Here is a 14,973-nt window from a genome sequence, read left to right as displayed (position 1 = left end):
CTTAACCTCATCCATAGCGTAATCCAAAACATAATCCTCAATTTAATCCATATATTCCTCTTAAACCTCATCCATAACCTCATCCGTAACTTCATCCGTAACTTCATTCATAACCTCATCCATAACTTTATCCTTAACATCATCCTTAACTTTATCCTTAAATTTATCCTTAACCTCATCCATAACCTCATCCATAACTTCATCCATAGCCTCATCCATAACTTTATCCTTAACATCATCCTTAACCTCATCCTTAAATTTATCCTTAACCTCATCCATAACTTCATCCATAGCCTCATCCATAACTTTATCCTTAACATCATCCTTAACTTTATCCTTAAATTTATCCTTAACCTCATCCTTAACTTCATTCATAACCTCATCCTTAACCCATCCATAAGTTTATCCATAACCTCATCCTTAACCTCATCCATAGCGTAATCCAAAACATAATCCTCAACTTCATCCATAACCTCATCCTTAAACTCATCCATATTTTCATCCATAACTTCATCCATAATTTCATCCATAACCTCATCCATAACTTCATCCATAACTTCATCCTCATTCATAACTTCACCCATAACCTCATCCTTAACCTCATTCATAACTTCATCCATAACCTCATCCTTAACTTCATCCATAACCTCATCCATAACTTTATCCATAACTTCATCCATAACCTCATCCTTAACCATAACTTCATCCATAACTTCATTCATAACTTGATCCTTAACCTCATCCTTAACCTCATGCATAGCCTCATCCATAACTTCATCCATAACTTCATTCATAACTTCATTCATAACTTGATCCATGACCCCATCCATAACCTCATCCACAACTTCATGCATAACTTTATCCATAACTTCATCCATAACCTCATCCATAACTTCCTTCATAACTTGATCCATGACCTCATCCTTAACCTCATCCTTAACTTCATCCTTAACTTCATCCTTAACCTCATCCTTAACCTCATCCATAACCTCATCCATAACTTTATCCATAACTTCATCCATAACCTCATCCTTAACCATAACTTCATCCATAACTTCATGCATAACTTCATCCATAACTTCATCCATAACCTCATCCATAAAGTAATCCAAAACATAATCCTCAACTTCATCCATAACTTCACCCTTAACCTCATTCATAACTTGATCCATAACCTCATCCATAACTTCATCCATATTTTCATCCATAACCTCATCCATAACTTCATCCATAACCTCATCCTTAACCTCATCCTTAACCTCATCCTTAAACTCATACATAACTTCTTCCTTAACCTCATTCATAACTTAATCCATAACCTCATCCATACCATCATCCATGACTTCATCCATAACTTCATCCATAACCTCATCCATAAATTTATCCATAACCTCATTCTTAACCTCATCCATAACTTCATCCTTAACCTCATCCATAACATAACATCATCCTTGACTTCATCCATAACCTCAACCATAACCTCACCACCAAGGTCTGATAGATGGAACGCTCCTACCCTCCTTCATTCATGTGTCCAAAACATGAGACCGCAAATCCGATGATAGAACCTTAAAGTCGATCATCGAACTACGGCCTAGAATGTCCTGGTGCCAAGTGCACATTTGGACACCCTTATGTTTAAACATGGTGTTCGTTATGGACAATCTGTGACGAGCACAAAAATCCAATAACAAAACATCACTCTGGCTCAGATCAGGGCGGCCGTTTCTCCCGATCGTGCTTCTCTTGGTCTCACTCTTGTTGCCAACTTGAGCGTTGGGGTCCACCAGTAGAACAAGGAAAATACCTGAAGACGCACTCTCCGGTGTTCCCTCTAGGGACCCCAAAAAGGGCAGATACTCTGAACTGCTGTTTGGTGCATCATCACAAACAACAGACAGGGCCTGTTCCCCCCAACCAGAGGCAGAAGGAAACTACCCTCTCGTCTACTGGATTAAACTCCAACGTGCAGCCTCTGTATATCCACCTCCACCCGTTGCCCAATGAGCCCAAAGGACCTGATAGGATTCTTTAATTTGACGGCAACCCGCTCTGATCGGCTGCCTCGACCAGTAAGGCACAGAACATTGTACACTTGGATTGGATGTCCAGCGTCCCCCTCGTAAGATGTTCTCAGTTCTTCCTAAGGTGGGAATTTAAACTCTCTCCGACAGGAAACCCTTCCAGATATCCCCAGCAGACCCTCACTGTGCGTTTGGGCCTGCCAGGTCTGTCCGGCATCCCCCCCAGCTGGAGGCGGAAGGAAACTACCCTCTCGTCTACTCCTACGTGCAGGCCACCCCCACCCGTCACTTCTCACTGCTAGCAATGCCAGAGCGGAAGAGAGATGAGACTGACTAGATCCAGCCCGAACTTCTCTATCTCCTGCAACAGCTCTGGCTCCTTTTTGCCCCCAGCGAGGTGACATTCCACATTCCAAGAGCTATCTTCTGCAGCCCAGAATCAGACCGCCAATGACCCTGACTTCGGCTGCCACCCAGCTCAAAGGGCACTCTATGGCCCCTATCATGGGTGGTGACTCCATTGGAGGGGGGGGCCGACGTTGCCTCTTCAGGCTGTGCCCGGCCGGGCCCCATGGGGCGCTTGCATCCGGGCAAGGGAAACCTGGATCATTTATTATGTCTCTTCATAGTAGTCTTGATTTGAAGTGAGGTGAGATATGATGTGAGAAGATGAAGATGTCATTACTCGGTTGTTTGGAGTAGACCAGGACGGAGCTGGGGGTGATGACTCCTTTGCTGCTCACAGCGTAAAGAGAGAAGCACAAACAACAGCCAGGGCCCGTCCTCCCCCAGCCGGAGGCGGAAGGAAACTACCCTCTCTTCTACTGGATTAAACTCCAATGTGCAGGCTCTGTAAAGCCACCTCCACCCGTCACTTCTCACTGCTGGCAATGCCAGAGCGGAAGATAGTCCAGCCCCTCTCGAGAAGACTGGTTCCAGAGCCCTGGCTGTGCGTCGAGACGAGACCGAAACTTCTCTATCTCGTGCAACAGCTCTGTCTCTTTTGCCCCCCCAGCGAGGTGACGTTCCACATTCAAGAGCTAGCTTCTGCAGCCCAGAATCGGAGCACCAAGGGCCTTGCTTTCGGCTGCCAACCAGTTCACAGGCCCCTCTCATGGGTGGTGAGCCCATTGGAGGAGGGGGCCCACGTTGACTATTCAGGCTGTGCCCGGCCGGGCCCCATGGGGGGTTCGCATCCGGGCAAGGGAAACCTGGATCATTTATTATGTCTCTTCATAGTAGTCTTGATTTGAAGTGAGGTGAGATATGATGTGAGAAGATGAAGATGTCATTACTCAGTTGTTTGGAGTAGACCAGGACGGAGCTGGGGGTGATGACTCCTTTGCTGCTCACAGCGTAAAGAGAGAAGCACAAACAACAGCCAGGGCCCATCCTCCCCCAGCCGGAGGCGGAAGGAAACTACCCTCTCTTCTACTGGATTAAACTCCAACGTGCAGGCTCTGTAAAGCCACCTCCACCCGTCACTTCTCACTGCTGGCAATGCCAGAGCGGAAGAGAGTCCAGCCCCTCTCGAGAAGACTGGTTCCAGAGCCCTGGCTGTGCGTTGAGACGAGACCGAAACTTCTCTATCTCGTGCAACAGCTCTGTCTCTTTTCCCCCCCAGCGAGGTGACGTTCCACATTCAAGAGCTAGCTTCTGCAGCCCGGAATCCGAGCATCCAGGGCCTTGCTTTTGGCTGCCAACCAGTTCACAAGCCCCTATCATGGGTGGTGAGCCCATTGGAGGAGGGGGCCCACGTTGACTATTCAGGCTGTGCCCGGCCGGGCCCCATGGGGGGCTCGCATCCGGGCAAGGGAAACCTGGATCATTTATTATGTCTCTTCATAGTAGTCTTGATTTGAAGTGAGGTGAGATATGATGTGAGAAGATGAAGATGTCATTACTCAGTTGTTTGGAGTAGACCAGGACGGAGCTGGGGGTGATGACTCCTTTGCTGCTCACAGCGTAAAGAGAGAAGCACAAACAACAGCCAGGGTCCGTCCTCCCCCAGCCGGAGGCGGAAGGAAACTACCCTCTCTTCTACTGGATTAAACTCCAACGTGCAGGCTCTGTAAAGCCACCTCCACCCGTCACTTCTCACTGCTGGCAATGCCAGAGCGGAAGATAGTCCAGCCCCTCTCGAGAAGACTGGTTCCAGAGCCCTGGCTGTGCGTCGAGACGAGACCGAAACTTCTCTATCTCGTGCAACAGCTCTATCTCTTTTGCCCCCCAGCGAGGTGACGTTCCACATTCAAGAGCTAGCACCGAGGGCCTTGCTTTTGGCTGCCAACCAGTTCACAGGCCCCTATCATGGGTGGTGAGCCCATTGGAGGAGGGGGCCCACGTTGACTATTCAGGCTGTGCCCGGCCGGGCCCCATGGGGGGCTCGCATCCGGGCAAGGGAAACCTGGATCATTTATTATGTCTCTTCATAGTAGTCTTGATTTGAAGTGATGTGAGAAGATGAAGATGTCATTACTCAGTTGTTTGGAGTAGACCAGGATGGAGCTGGGGGTGATGACTCCTTTGCTGCTCACGGCGTAAAGAGAGAAGCACAAACAACAGCCAGGGCCCGTCCTCCCCCAGCCGGAGGCGGTAGGAAACTACCCTCTCTTCTACTGGATTAGACTCCAACGTGCAGAATCTGTAAAGCCACCTCCACCCGTCACTTCTCACTGCTGGCAATGCCAGCAGTGAGAAGATAGTCCAGCCCCTCTCGAGAAGACTGGTTCCAGAGCCCTGGCTGTGCGTCGAGACGAGACCGAAACTTCTCTATCTCGTGCAACAGCTCTGTCTCTTTTGCCCCCCAGCGAGGTGACATTCCACATTCAAGAGCTAGCTTCTGCAGCCCAGAATCCGAGCACCAAGGGCCTTGCTTTTGGCTGCCAACCAGCTCATAGGCCCCTATCATGGGTGGTGAGCCCATTGGAGGAGGGGGCCCACGTTGACTATTCAGGCTGTGCCCATGGGGTGCTCGCCATCGAGCCCCACGTCCAGGCCTGACCCCAGAGGGGGCTCCCCGGTGACTCGCATCCAGGCGAGAGGAACCTGGATCCCTTATTAAGTCTCTCTATAGTAGTCTTGATGTGAAGTGAGGTGAGATATGATGTGAGAAGATGAAGATGTCATTACTTAGTTGTTCGGAGTAGACCAGGACGGAGCTGGGGGTGCTGACTCCTCTGCAGCTCACGGCGTAAAGAGAGATGTTGTATCTCACGCCTGGCATCAAACCTGCACACCAAAGAAGGAACATTCACAACTACAATCAGAATCAGAATGAAAGTTTCCACAAGGTCCTGGCTGTCCCACTATATGTTGATTTTTATGTTAAGTCCTAAAAGTAACAAAGAATTAGAAAGGCAATTCCTGAAGGAATTGTGTGTGTATGCTGAGAGAATGTAGAATGAATTTAAGAATAGTTTGAAGGTTGGAATGGTTTTGAATGTTGAGGAGTCTGAATTTCCAGGAAAACTGTCATTTAGTTTGAAACTTGGGTGAGTGTCCGTTTGAATGTCCGGGGTAAGTGGACTGTGCTGATGTTGGAATGGTTTGAGTAGGTGGAAAAATATGGGAATTGTGAAACTTGGAAAAATGTCCCACTCATGTGAATGGGAACTTCTGAAAATGTGGGGATAAGCGGTATTTAAAAAAATAAAATAAAATAGCACGAATGTCCTAAATGAGCTGGATTGCTAGGTGTTGGAATCGTTTAAATCGCTCAAGAAATGTTTAAGTAGTAACAATTTTTTAATTGAGAAATGGCATCAGGGGTTTTCAGGAAAACCGGGAATTTTTTAAGTTTTAAAACCAACTTGTTTTTTTGTCCTGACTAAGAGGAATGTTTGGACAGTGGCTGGGTTGAAAAATAATATTTTGAATTTCCAGGATGAATCGGTTGGAAAATGTGGGAAATGTGGAAGTGTTTAAAATGGATCATTCATTTTGAACACAACAACATAAAACCACACCACAACAACAGGAATACATAAAGCCACAACACAACAACATAAAGCCACAACACAACAACATAAAGCCACAACACAATAATATCAATCCACAACACAACTTTAAGCCGCGACAAAATAAAATAAGGCCACAACACAACAATATAAAGACACAACACATCTCTAAGCCACAACACAAAATTATCAAGCCACAACACAACTTTAAGCCACGACAAAATAAAATAAGGCCACAACAACAACAATATAAAGACACACCACAAATGTAAGCCACAACACAACAATATAGAGCCACAACACAACAATATAGAGCCACAACACAACGACATAAAGCCACAAAACATCAACCTAAAGCAACAACAGAAAAGTCCACAACACAGGAATATATAAAGCCACAACACAACAATATCAAGCCACAACACAACTTTAAGCCACGACAAAATAAAATAAGGCCACAACACAACAATATAAAGAAACAACACAATCAAAGCCACAACACAACAATATAAATCCAAAACAACTATATAAAGCCATGACACAATAATAAAAAGACACAACACAACTTTAGACCATAACACACAAATATAAAGCCACAACACAACAACATAAAGCCACAGCAACATAAAGCCACAACATAATAATATCAAGCCACAACACAACTTTAAGCCACGACAAAATAAAATAAGGCCACAACACAACACAAATCGAAGCCACAACACAACAATATAAAGCCACAACACAACAACCTAAAGCCACAACAAAATAAGGCCACAACACAGGAATATATAAAGCCACAACACAACAATATAAAGACACACCACAAATCTGAGCCACAACACAATAGAAAGACACAACACAACAATAAAAATCCACAACACAACAATATAAGGCCACAACACAGGAATATAAAAAGCCACAACACAACAACATCAAGCCACAGCCCAACTTTGAGCCACAACACAAGAAAATAAGGGCACAACACAACAATATGAGGCCACAACACAGGAATATAAAAAGCTACAACACAACATAAAGCCACAATACAATAACATAAAGCCACAACACAACTCCAAGCCACAACACAACAATATAAAGCCACAACACAACAACCTAAAGCCACAACAAAATAAGGCCACAACACAGGAATATATAAAGCCACAACACAACAATATAAAGACACAACACAAATCTGAGCCACAACACAACAATAGAAAGACACAACACAACAATAAAAATCCACAACACAACAATATAAGGCCACAACACAGGAATATAAAAAGCCACAACACAACAACATCAAGCCACAGCCCAACTTTGAGCCACAACACAAGAAAATAAGGCCACAACACAACAATATGAAGACACAACACGACTCTAAGCCAGAACATAACAATATAAAGCCACAACACAACAATATAAATCCACAACACAACAACATGAGGCCACAACACAGGAATATAAAAAGCAACAACACAACATAAAGCCACAATCCAATAACATAAAGCCACAACACAACTCCAAGCCACAACACAACAATAGAAAGACACAACACAACAATAAAAATCCACAACACAACAATATAAGGCCACGACACAATAACATGAAGCCACAACACAATAATATAAAGACACAACACAACTTTAGACTATAACACACAAATATAAAGCCACAACACAGGAATATATAAAGCCACAACAAAACAACATAAAGCCACAACACAATAATATCAAGCCACAACACAACTTTAAGCCACGACAAAATAAAATAAGGCCACAACACAACAATATAAAGACACAACACAAATCTAAGCCACAACACAAAATGATCAAGCCACAACACAACTTTAAGCCACGACAAAAAAAAATAAGGCCACAACAGAAAAATATAGAGACACACCACAAATGTAAGCCACAACACAACAACATAAAGCCACAAAACATCAACCTAAAGCCACAACAGAAAAGTCCACAACACAGGAATATATAAAGCCACAACACAACAACATAAAGCCACAGCAACATAAAGCCACAACACAATAATATCAAGCCACAACACAACTTTAAGCCACGACAAAAAAAAAGGCCACAACACAACAATATAAAGAAACAACACAAATCAAAGCCACAACACAACACAACAATATAAAGAAACAACACAAATCAAAGCCACAACACAACACAACAATATAAATCCAAAACAACAATATAAGGCCACGACACAATAACATGAAGCCACAACACAATAATATAAAGACACAACACAACTTTAGACCATAACACACAAATATAAAGCCACAACACAGTAATATATAAAGCCACAACACAACAACATAAAGCCACAGCAACATAAAGCCACAACACAATAATATCAAGCCACAACACAACTTTAAGCCACGACAAAAAAAAAATAAGGCCACAACACAACAATATAAAGAAACAACACAAATCAAAGCCACAACACAACACAACAATATAAAGCCACAACACAACAATATAAATCCAAAACAACAATATAAGGCCACGACACAATAACATGAAGCCACAACACAATAATATAAAGACACAACACAACTTTAGACCATAACACACAAATATAAAGCCACAACACAGGAATATATAAAGCCACAACACAACAACATAAAGCCACAAAATAAAGCCACAACACAATAATATCAAGCCACAACACAACTTTAAGCCACGACAAAATAAAATAAGGCCACAACACAACACAAATCGAAGCCACAACACAACAATATAAAGCCACAACACAACAACCTAAAGCCACGACAAAATAAGGCCACAACACAGGAATATATAAAGCCACAACACAACAATATAAAGACACAACACAAATCTGAGCCAAAACACAACAATAGAAAGACACAACACAACAATAAAAATCCACAACACAACAAAATAGGGCCACAACACAGGAATATAAAAAGCCACAACACAACAACATCAAGCCACAGCCCAACTTTGAGCCACAACACAAGAAAATAAGGCCACAACACAACAATATGAAGACACAACACAACTCTAAGCCAGAACATAACAATATAAAGCCACAAAACAATATTATGAAGCCACAACACTACAATATAAAGCCACAACACAACAATATAAATCCACAACACAACAATATGAGGCCACAACACAGGAATATAAAAAGCAACAACACAACATAAAGCCACAATACAATAACATAAAGCCACAACACAACTCCAAGCCACAACACAACAATAGAAAGACACAACACAACAATAAAAATCCACAACACAACAATATATGGCCACAACACAACAATATAAAAAGCTACAATACAACAACATCAAGTCATGACACAATAACATAAAGCCACAACACAACTTTGAGCCCCAACAAAATAAAATAAGGCCACAACACAACAATATAAAGACACAACACAACTCTAAGCCAGAACATAACAATATAAAGGAATGTTTTGACAGTGGCTGGGTTGAAAAATGTGAAAAGAGTAGTCAAACGAAAAAAGGTTGGAAATAAGGTTAGAAAATTCCTGGAAATTTGTTGAACGTGGAAACATGTTTGAATTCCCAGGATGAATCGAATGTGTTGGTGGAATGGTTTGAATCAGTTGAAAAATGTGGGAATTGTGGAAGTTTGAAATATGGATAATTTATTTTGAATGGGGAAAGGGTCCCTAAAAACTGGAAAATGCGGGAAATGTTTAGAATTATTGAAAGGAAGAACACTATTCCTGAAGTTGGAACGGTTTGAATCAGATAAAACAAATCTGGGAGTTGTGGAACCCCCATTCTTTTCAGTGGAAATTTTTGGAAAAGCGGGAATTTTTGGGAAAATGCTAAAACATTTTGAATCTTCTGATTCTGAATGAGTTGAAATGGCTGGTGTTGGAATTTTTCAAGTCGGTCGAGAAATGTTGAAGTCGTAACATTTTTAATTGAGAAATGGTATTACGGAAATCCTGGAATTTCGGGAAAACCGGGAATTGTTCCAGTTCAAAATACAAATTCATTTTTTTGTCCTGATTAAGAGGAATGTTTTGAGTGTGGGACGGTTAAAGTGGGTTAAAAATGTGGGAGGAGTAGTCGCCAGAAAAGAGGGTGAAAACGGGGGTTGAAAAAACGGGAATTCTGGGAATTCCTGGAATTTTTTTGAACTTGAAAAGATAATATTTTGAATTTCCAGGATGAATCGGTTGGAAAATGTGGGAAAGTGGGAAATGTGGAAGTGTTTAAAATGGATAATTCATTTTGAATAAGGAAAATGTCCCTAAAAACTGGAAATTCCGGGAAATATTTCGAATTATTGAAAGAGAGAACACAATTCCCGAAGTTGGAACGGTTGAATCGGATTTGAAAAATGTGGGAGTTGTGGAACTCCCATTCTATTCAGTGGAACATTTCATGGAAATTTGGGAATTTCTGGAAAAGCGGTAATTTTTTTTAAAAATGCTAAAACATTTGAATGGTCTGATTCTGAAGGAATTGAAATGGCTGGTGTTGGAATTTTTCAAGTCGGTCGAGAAATGTTGAAGTCGTAACATTTTTAATTGAGAAATGGTATTACGGAAATCCTGGAATTTCGGGAAAAACAGGAATTGTTCCAGTTCAAAAAACAAATTCATTTTTTTGTCCTGATTAAGAGGAATGTTTTGAGTGTGGAACGGTTAAAGTGGGTTCAAAATGTGGGAGGAGTAGTCGCCAGAAAAGAGGGTGAAAACGGGGGTGGAAAAAACGGGAATTCTGGGAATTCCTGGAATTTTTTTGAACTTGAAAAAAATAATATTTTGAATTTCCAGGATGAATCGGTTGGAAAATGTGGGAAAGTGGGAAATGTGGAAGTGTTTAAAATGGATCATTCATTTTGAATAAGGAAAATGTCCCTAAAAACTGGAAATTCCGGGAAATATTTAGAATTATTGAAAGAGAGAACACAATTCCCGAAGTTGGAACGGTTGAATCGGATTTGAAAAATGGGGGAGTTGTGGAACTCCCATTCTATTCAGTGGAACATTTCATGGAAATTTGGGAATTTCTGAAAAAACGGTAATTTTTTGGGAAAATGCGAAAACATTTGAATGGTCTGATTCTGAAGGAGTTGAAATGGTTGGTGTTGGAATTTTTCAAGTCGGTCGAGAAATGTTGAAGTCGTAACATTTTTAATTGAGAAATGGTATTACGGAAATCCTGGAATTTCAGGAAAACCAGGAGTTTTTACAGTTCAAAAAACAAATTCATTTTTTTCGTCCTGATTAAGAGGAATGTTTTGAGTGTGGAACGGTTAAAGTGGGTTAAAAATGTGGGAGGAGGAGTCGCCAGAAAAGAGGGTGAAAACGGGGGTTGAAAAAACGGGAATTTTTTGAATTTTTTAACTTGAAAAAATAATATTTTGAATTTCCAGGATGAATCGGTTGGAAAATGTGGGAAAGTGGGAAATGTGGAAGTTTTTAAAATGGATCATTCATTTTGAATAAGGAAAATGTCCCTAAAAACTGGAAATTCCGGGAAATATTTAGAATTATTGAAAGAGAGAACACAATTCCCGAAGTTGGAACGGTTGAATCGGATTTGAAAAATGGGGGAGTTGTGGAACTCCCATTCTATTCAGTGGAACATTTCATGGAAATTTCTGGAAAAGCGGTAATTTTTTTTAAAAATGCTAAAACATTTGAATGGTCTGATTCTGAAGGAGTTGAAATGGCTGGTGTTGGAATTTTTCAAGTTGGTCGAGAAATGTCGAAGTCGTAACATTTTTAATTGAGAAATGGTATTACGGAAATCCTGGAATTTCAGGAAAACCAGGAATTGTTCCAGTTCAAAATACAAACTCATTTTTTGTCCTGATTAAGAGGAATGTTTTGAGTGTGGAACGGTTAAAGTGGGAGGAGTAGTCACCAGAAAAGAGGGTGAAAACGGGGGTTGAAAAAACGGGAATTCTGGGAATTCCTGGAATTTTTTTGAACTTGAAAAAAATAATATTTTGAATTTCCAGGATGAATCGGTTGGAAAATGTGGGAAAGTGGGAAATGTGGAAGTGTTTAAAATGGATCATTCATTTTGAATAAGGAAAATGTCCCTAAAAACTGGAAATTCCGGGAAAAATTTAGAATTATTGAAAGAGAGAACACAATTCCCGAAGTTGGAACGGTTGAATCGGATTTGAAAAATGGGGGAGTTGTGGAACTCCCATTCTATTCAGTGGAACATTTCATGGAAATTTGGGAATTTCTGGAAAAGCGGTAATTTTTTTTTAAAAATGCGAAAACATTTGAATGGTCTGATTCTGAATGAGTTGAAATGGTTGGTGTTGGAATTTTTTAAGTCGGTCGAGAAATGTTGAAGTCGTAACATTTTTAATTGAGAAATGGTATTACGGAAATCCTGGAATTTCGGGAAAACCAGGAATTGTTCCAGTTCAAAAAACAAATTCATATTTTTGTCCTGATTAAGAGGAATGTTTTGAGTGTGGAACGGTTAAAGTGGGTTCAAAATGTGGGAGGAGTAGTCGCCAGAAAAGAGGGTGAAAACGGGGTTTGAAAAAACGGGAATTCTGGGAATTCCTGGAATTTTTTTGAACTTGAAAAAATAATATTTCGAATTTCCAGGATGAATCGGTTGGAAAATGTGGGAAAGTGGGAAATGTGGAAGTGTTTAAAATGGATCATTCATTTTGAATAAGGAAAATGTCCCTAAAAACTGGAAATTCCGGGAAATATTTGGAATTATTGAAAGAGAGAACACAATTCCCGAAGTTGGAACGGTTGAATCGGATTTGAAAAATGGGGGAGTTGTGGAACTCCCATTCTATTCAGTGGAACATTTCATGGAAATTTGGGAATTTCTGGAAAAACGGTAATTTTTTGGGAAAATGCGAAAACATTTGAATGGTCTGATTCTGAAGGAGTTGAAATGGCTGGTGTTGGAATTTTTCAAGTCGGTCGAGAAATGTTGAAGTCGTAACATTTTTAATTGAGAAATGGTATTACGGAAATCCTGGAATTTCGGGAAAACCAGAAATTGTTCCAGTTCAAAAAACAAATTCATTTTTTTGTCCTGATTAAGAAGAATGTTTTGAGTGTGGAACGGTTAAAGTGGGTTAAAAATGTGGGAGGAGTAGTCGCCAGAAAAGAGGGTGAAAACGGGGGTGGAAAAAACGGGAATTCTGGGAATTCCTGGAATTTTTTTTAACTTGAAAAAAATAATATTTTGAATTTCCAGAATGAATCGGTTGGAAAATGTGGGAAAGTGGGAAATGTGGAAGTGTTTAAAATGGATCATTCATTTTGAATAAGGAAAATGTCCCTAAAAACTGGAAATTCCGGGAAATATTTCGAATTATTGAAAGAGAGAACACAATTCCCGAAGTTGGAACGGTTGAATCGGATTTAAAAAATGGGGGAGTTGTGGAACTCCCATTCTATTCAGTGGAACATTTCATGGAAATTTCTGGAAAAGCGGTAATTTTTTCTCTAAATGCTAAAACATTGAATGGTCTGATTCTGAAGGAGTTGAAATGGCTGGTGTTGGAATTTTTCAAGTCGGTCGAGAAATGTTGAAGTCGTAACATTTTTAATTGAGAAATGGTATTACGGAAATCCTGGAATTTCGGGAAAACCGGGAATTGTTCCAGTTCAAAAAACAAATTAATTTTTTTGTCCTGATTAAGAGGAATGTTTTGAGTGTGGAACGGTTAAAGTGGGTTCAAAATGTGGGAGGAGTAGTCGCCAGAAAAGAGGGTGAAAACGGGGGTTGAAAAAACGGGAATTTTGGGAATTCCTGGAATTTTTTTGAACTTGAAAAAATAATATTTGGAATTTCCAGGATGAATCGGTTGGAAAATGTGGGAAAGTGGGAAATGTGGAAGTGTTTAAAATGGATCATTCATTTTGAATAAGGAAAATGTCCCTAAAAACTGGAAATTCCGGGAAATATTTCGAATTATTGAAAGAGAGAACACAATTCCTGAAGTTGGAACGGTTGAATCGGATTTGAAAAATGGGGGAGTTGTGGAACTCCCATTCTATTCAGTGGAACATTTCATGGAAATTTGGGAATTTCTGAAAAAACTGTAATTTTTTGGGAAAATGCGAAAACATTTGAATGGTCTGATTCTGAAGGAGTTGAAATGGCTGGTGTTGGAATTTTTCAATTCGGTCGAGAAATGTTGAAGTCGTAACATTTTTAATTGAGAAATGGTATTACGGAAATCCTGGAATTTCAGGAAAACCAGGAATTGTTCCAGTTCAAAATACAAATTCATTTTTTTGTCCTGATTAAGAGGAATGTTTTGAGTGTGGAACGGTTAAAGTGGGAGGAGTAGTCGCCAGAAAAGAGGGTGAAAACGGGGTTTGAAAAAACGGGAATTCTGGGAATTCCTGGAATTTTTTTTAACTTGAAAAAAATAATATTTTGAATTTCCAGGATGAATCGGTTGGAAAATGTGGGAAAGTGGGAAATGTGGAAGTGTTTAAAATGGATCATTCATTTTGAATAAGGAACATGTCCCTAAAAACTGGAAATTCCGGGAAATATTTCGAATTATTGAAAGAGAGAACACAGTTCCCGAAGTTGGAACGGTTGAATCGGATTTGAAAAATGGGGGAGTTGTGGAACTCCCATTCTATTCAGTGGAACGTTTCATGGAAATTTGGGAATTTCTGGAAAAGCGGTAATTTTTTTTTAAAATGCTAAAACATTGAATGGTCTGATTCTGAAGGAGTTGAAATGGTTGGTGTTGGAATTTTTCAAGTCGGTCGAGAAATGTTGAAGTCGTAACATTTTTAATTGAGAAATGGTATTACGGAAATCCTGGAATTTCGGGAAAACCGGGAATTGTTCAAGTTCAAAAAACAAACTCATTTTTTTCGTCCTGATTAAGAGGAAGGAATATTTTGACGGTGGAACGGTTGAAGTGGGTTAAAAATGTGGAAGGAATAGTCACCAGAAATAAGGGGGAAAAAGAGGTTTCTGGGGAGACCAGGAA

The 14,973-nt window shown here is 40.5% G+C and overlaps 1 protein-coding gene across 6 annotated transcripts in view; it reads right to left on the bottom strand.

Moving 5' to 3' along the window:
• Positions 1-14,973, bottom strand: part of LOC133543556 (interleukin-12 receptor subunit beta-2-like) — a 57,179-nt gene that overhangs the window by 17,282 nt on the left and 24,924 nt on the right. For all 6 annotated transcript variants that reach the window (XR_009804403.1, XR_009804404.1, XM_061888189.1 and 3 more), the window contains one exon: positions 5,157-5,255. Coding sequence is in view for 4 of the 6 variants with exons in the window: in XM_061888189.1 (XP_061744173.1) it covers positions 5,157-5,255 (99 nt within the window). In the remaining 2 variants the exon portion in view is untranslated. The remainder of the gene's footprint in view (positions 1-5,156; positions 5,256-14,973) is intronic.

The sequence above is a fragment of the Nerophis ophidion genome, linkage group LG26 (genome assembly GCF_033978795.1).
Source record: "Nerophis ophidion isolate RoL-2023_Sa linkage group LG26, RoL_Noph_v1.0, whole genome shotgun sequence".
Taxonomy (NCBI): domain Eukaryota; kingdom Metazoa; phylum Chordata; class Actinopteri; order Syngnathiformes; family Syngnathidae; genus Nerophis; species Nerophis ophidion.
The sequence above is the reverse complement of the archived record's forward strand: the minus strand, read 5'-3'. Positions and strand labels throughout refer to the sequence as shown.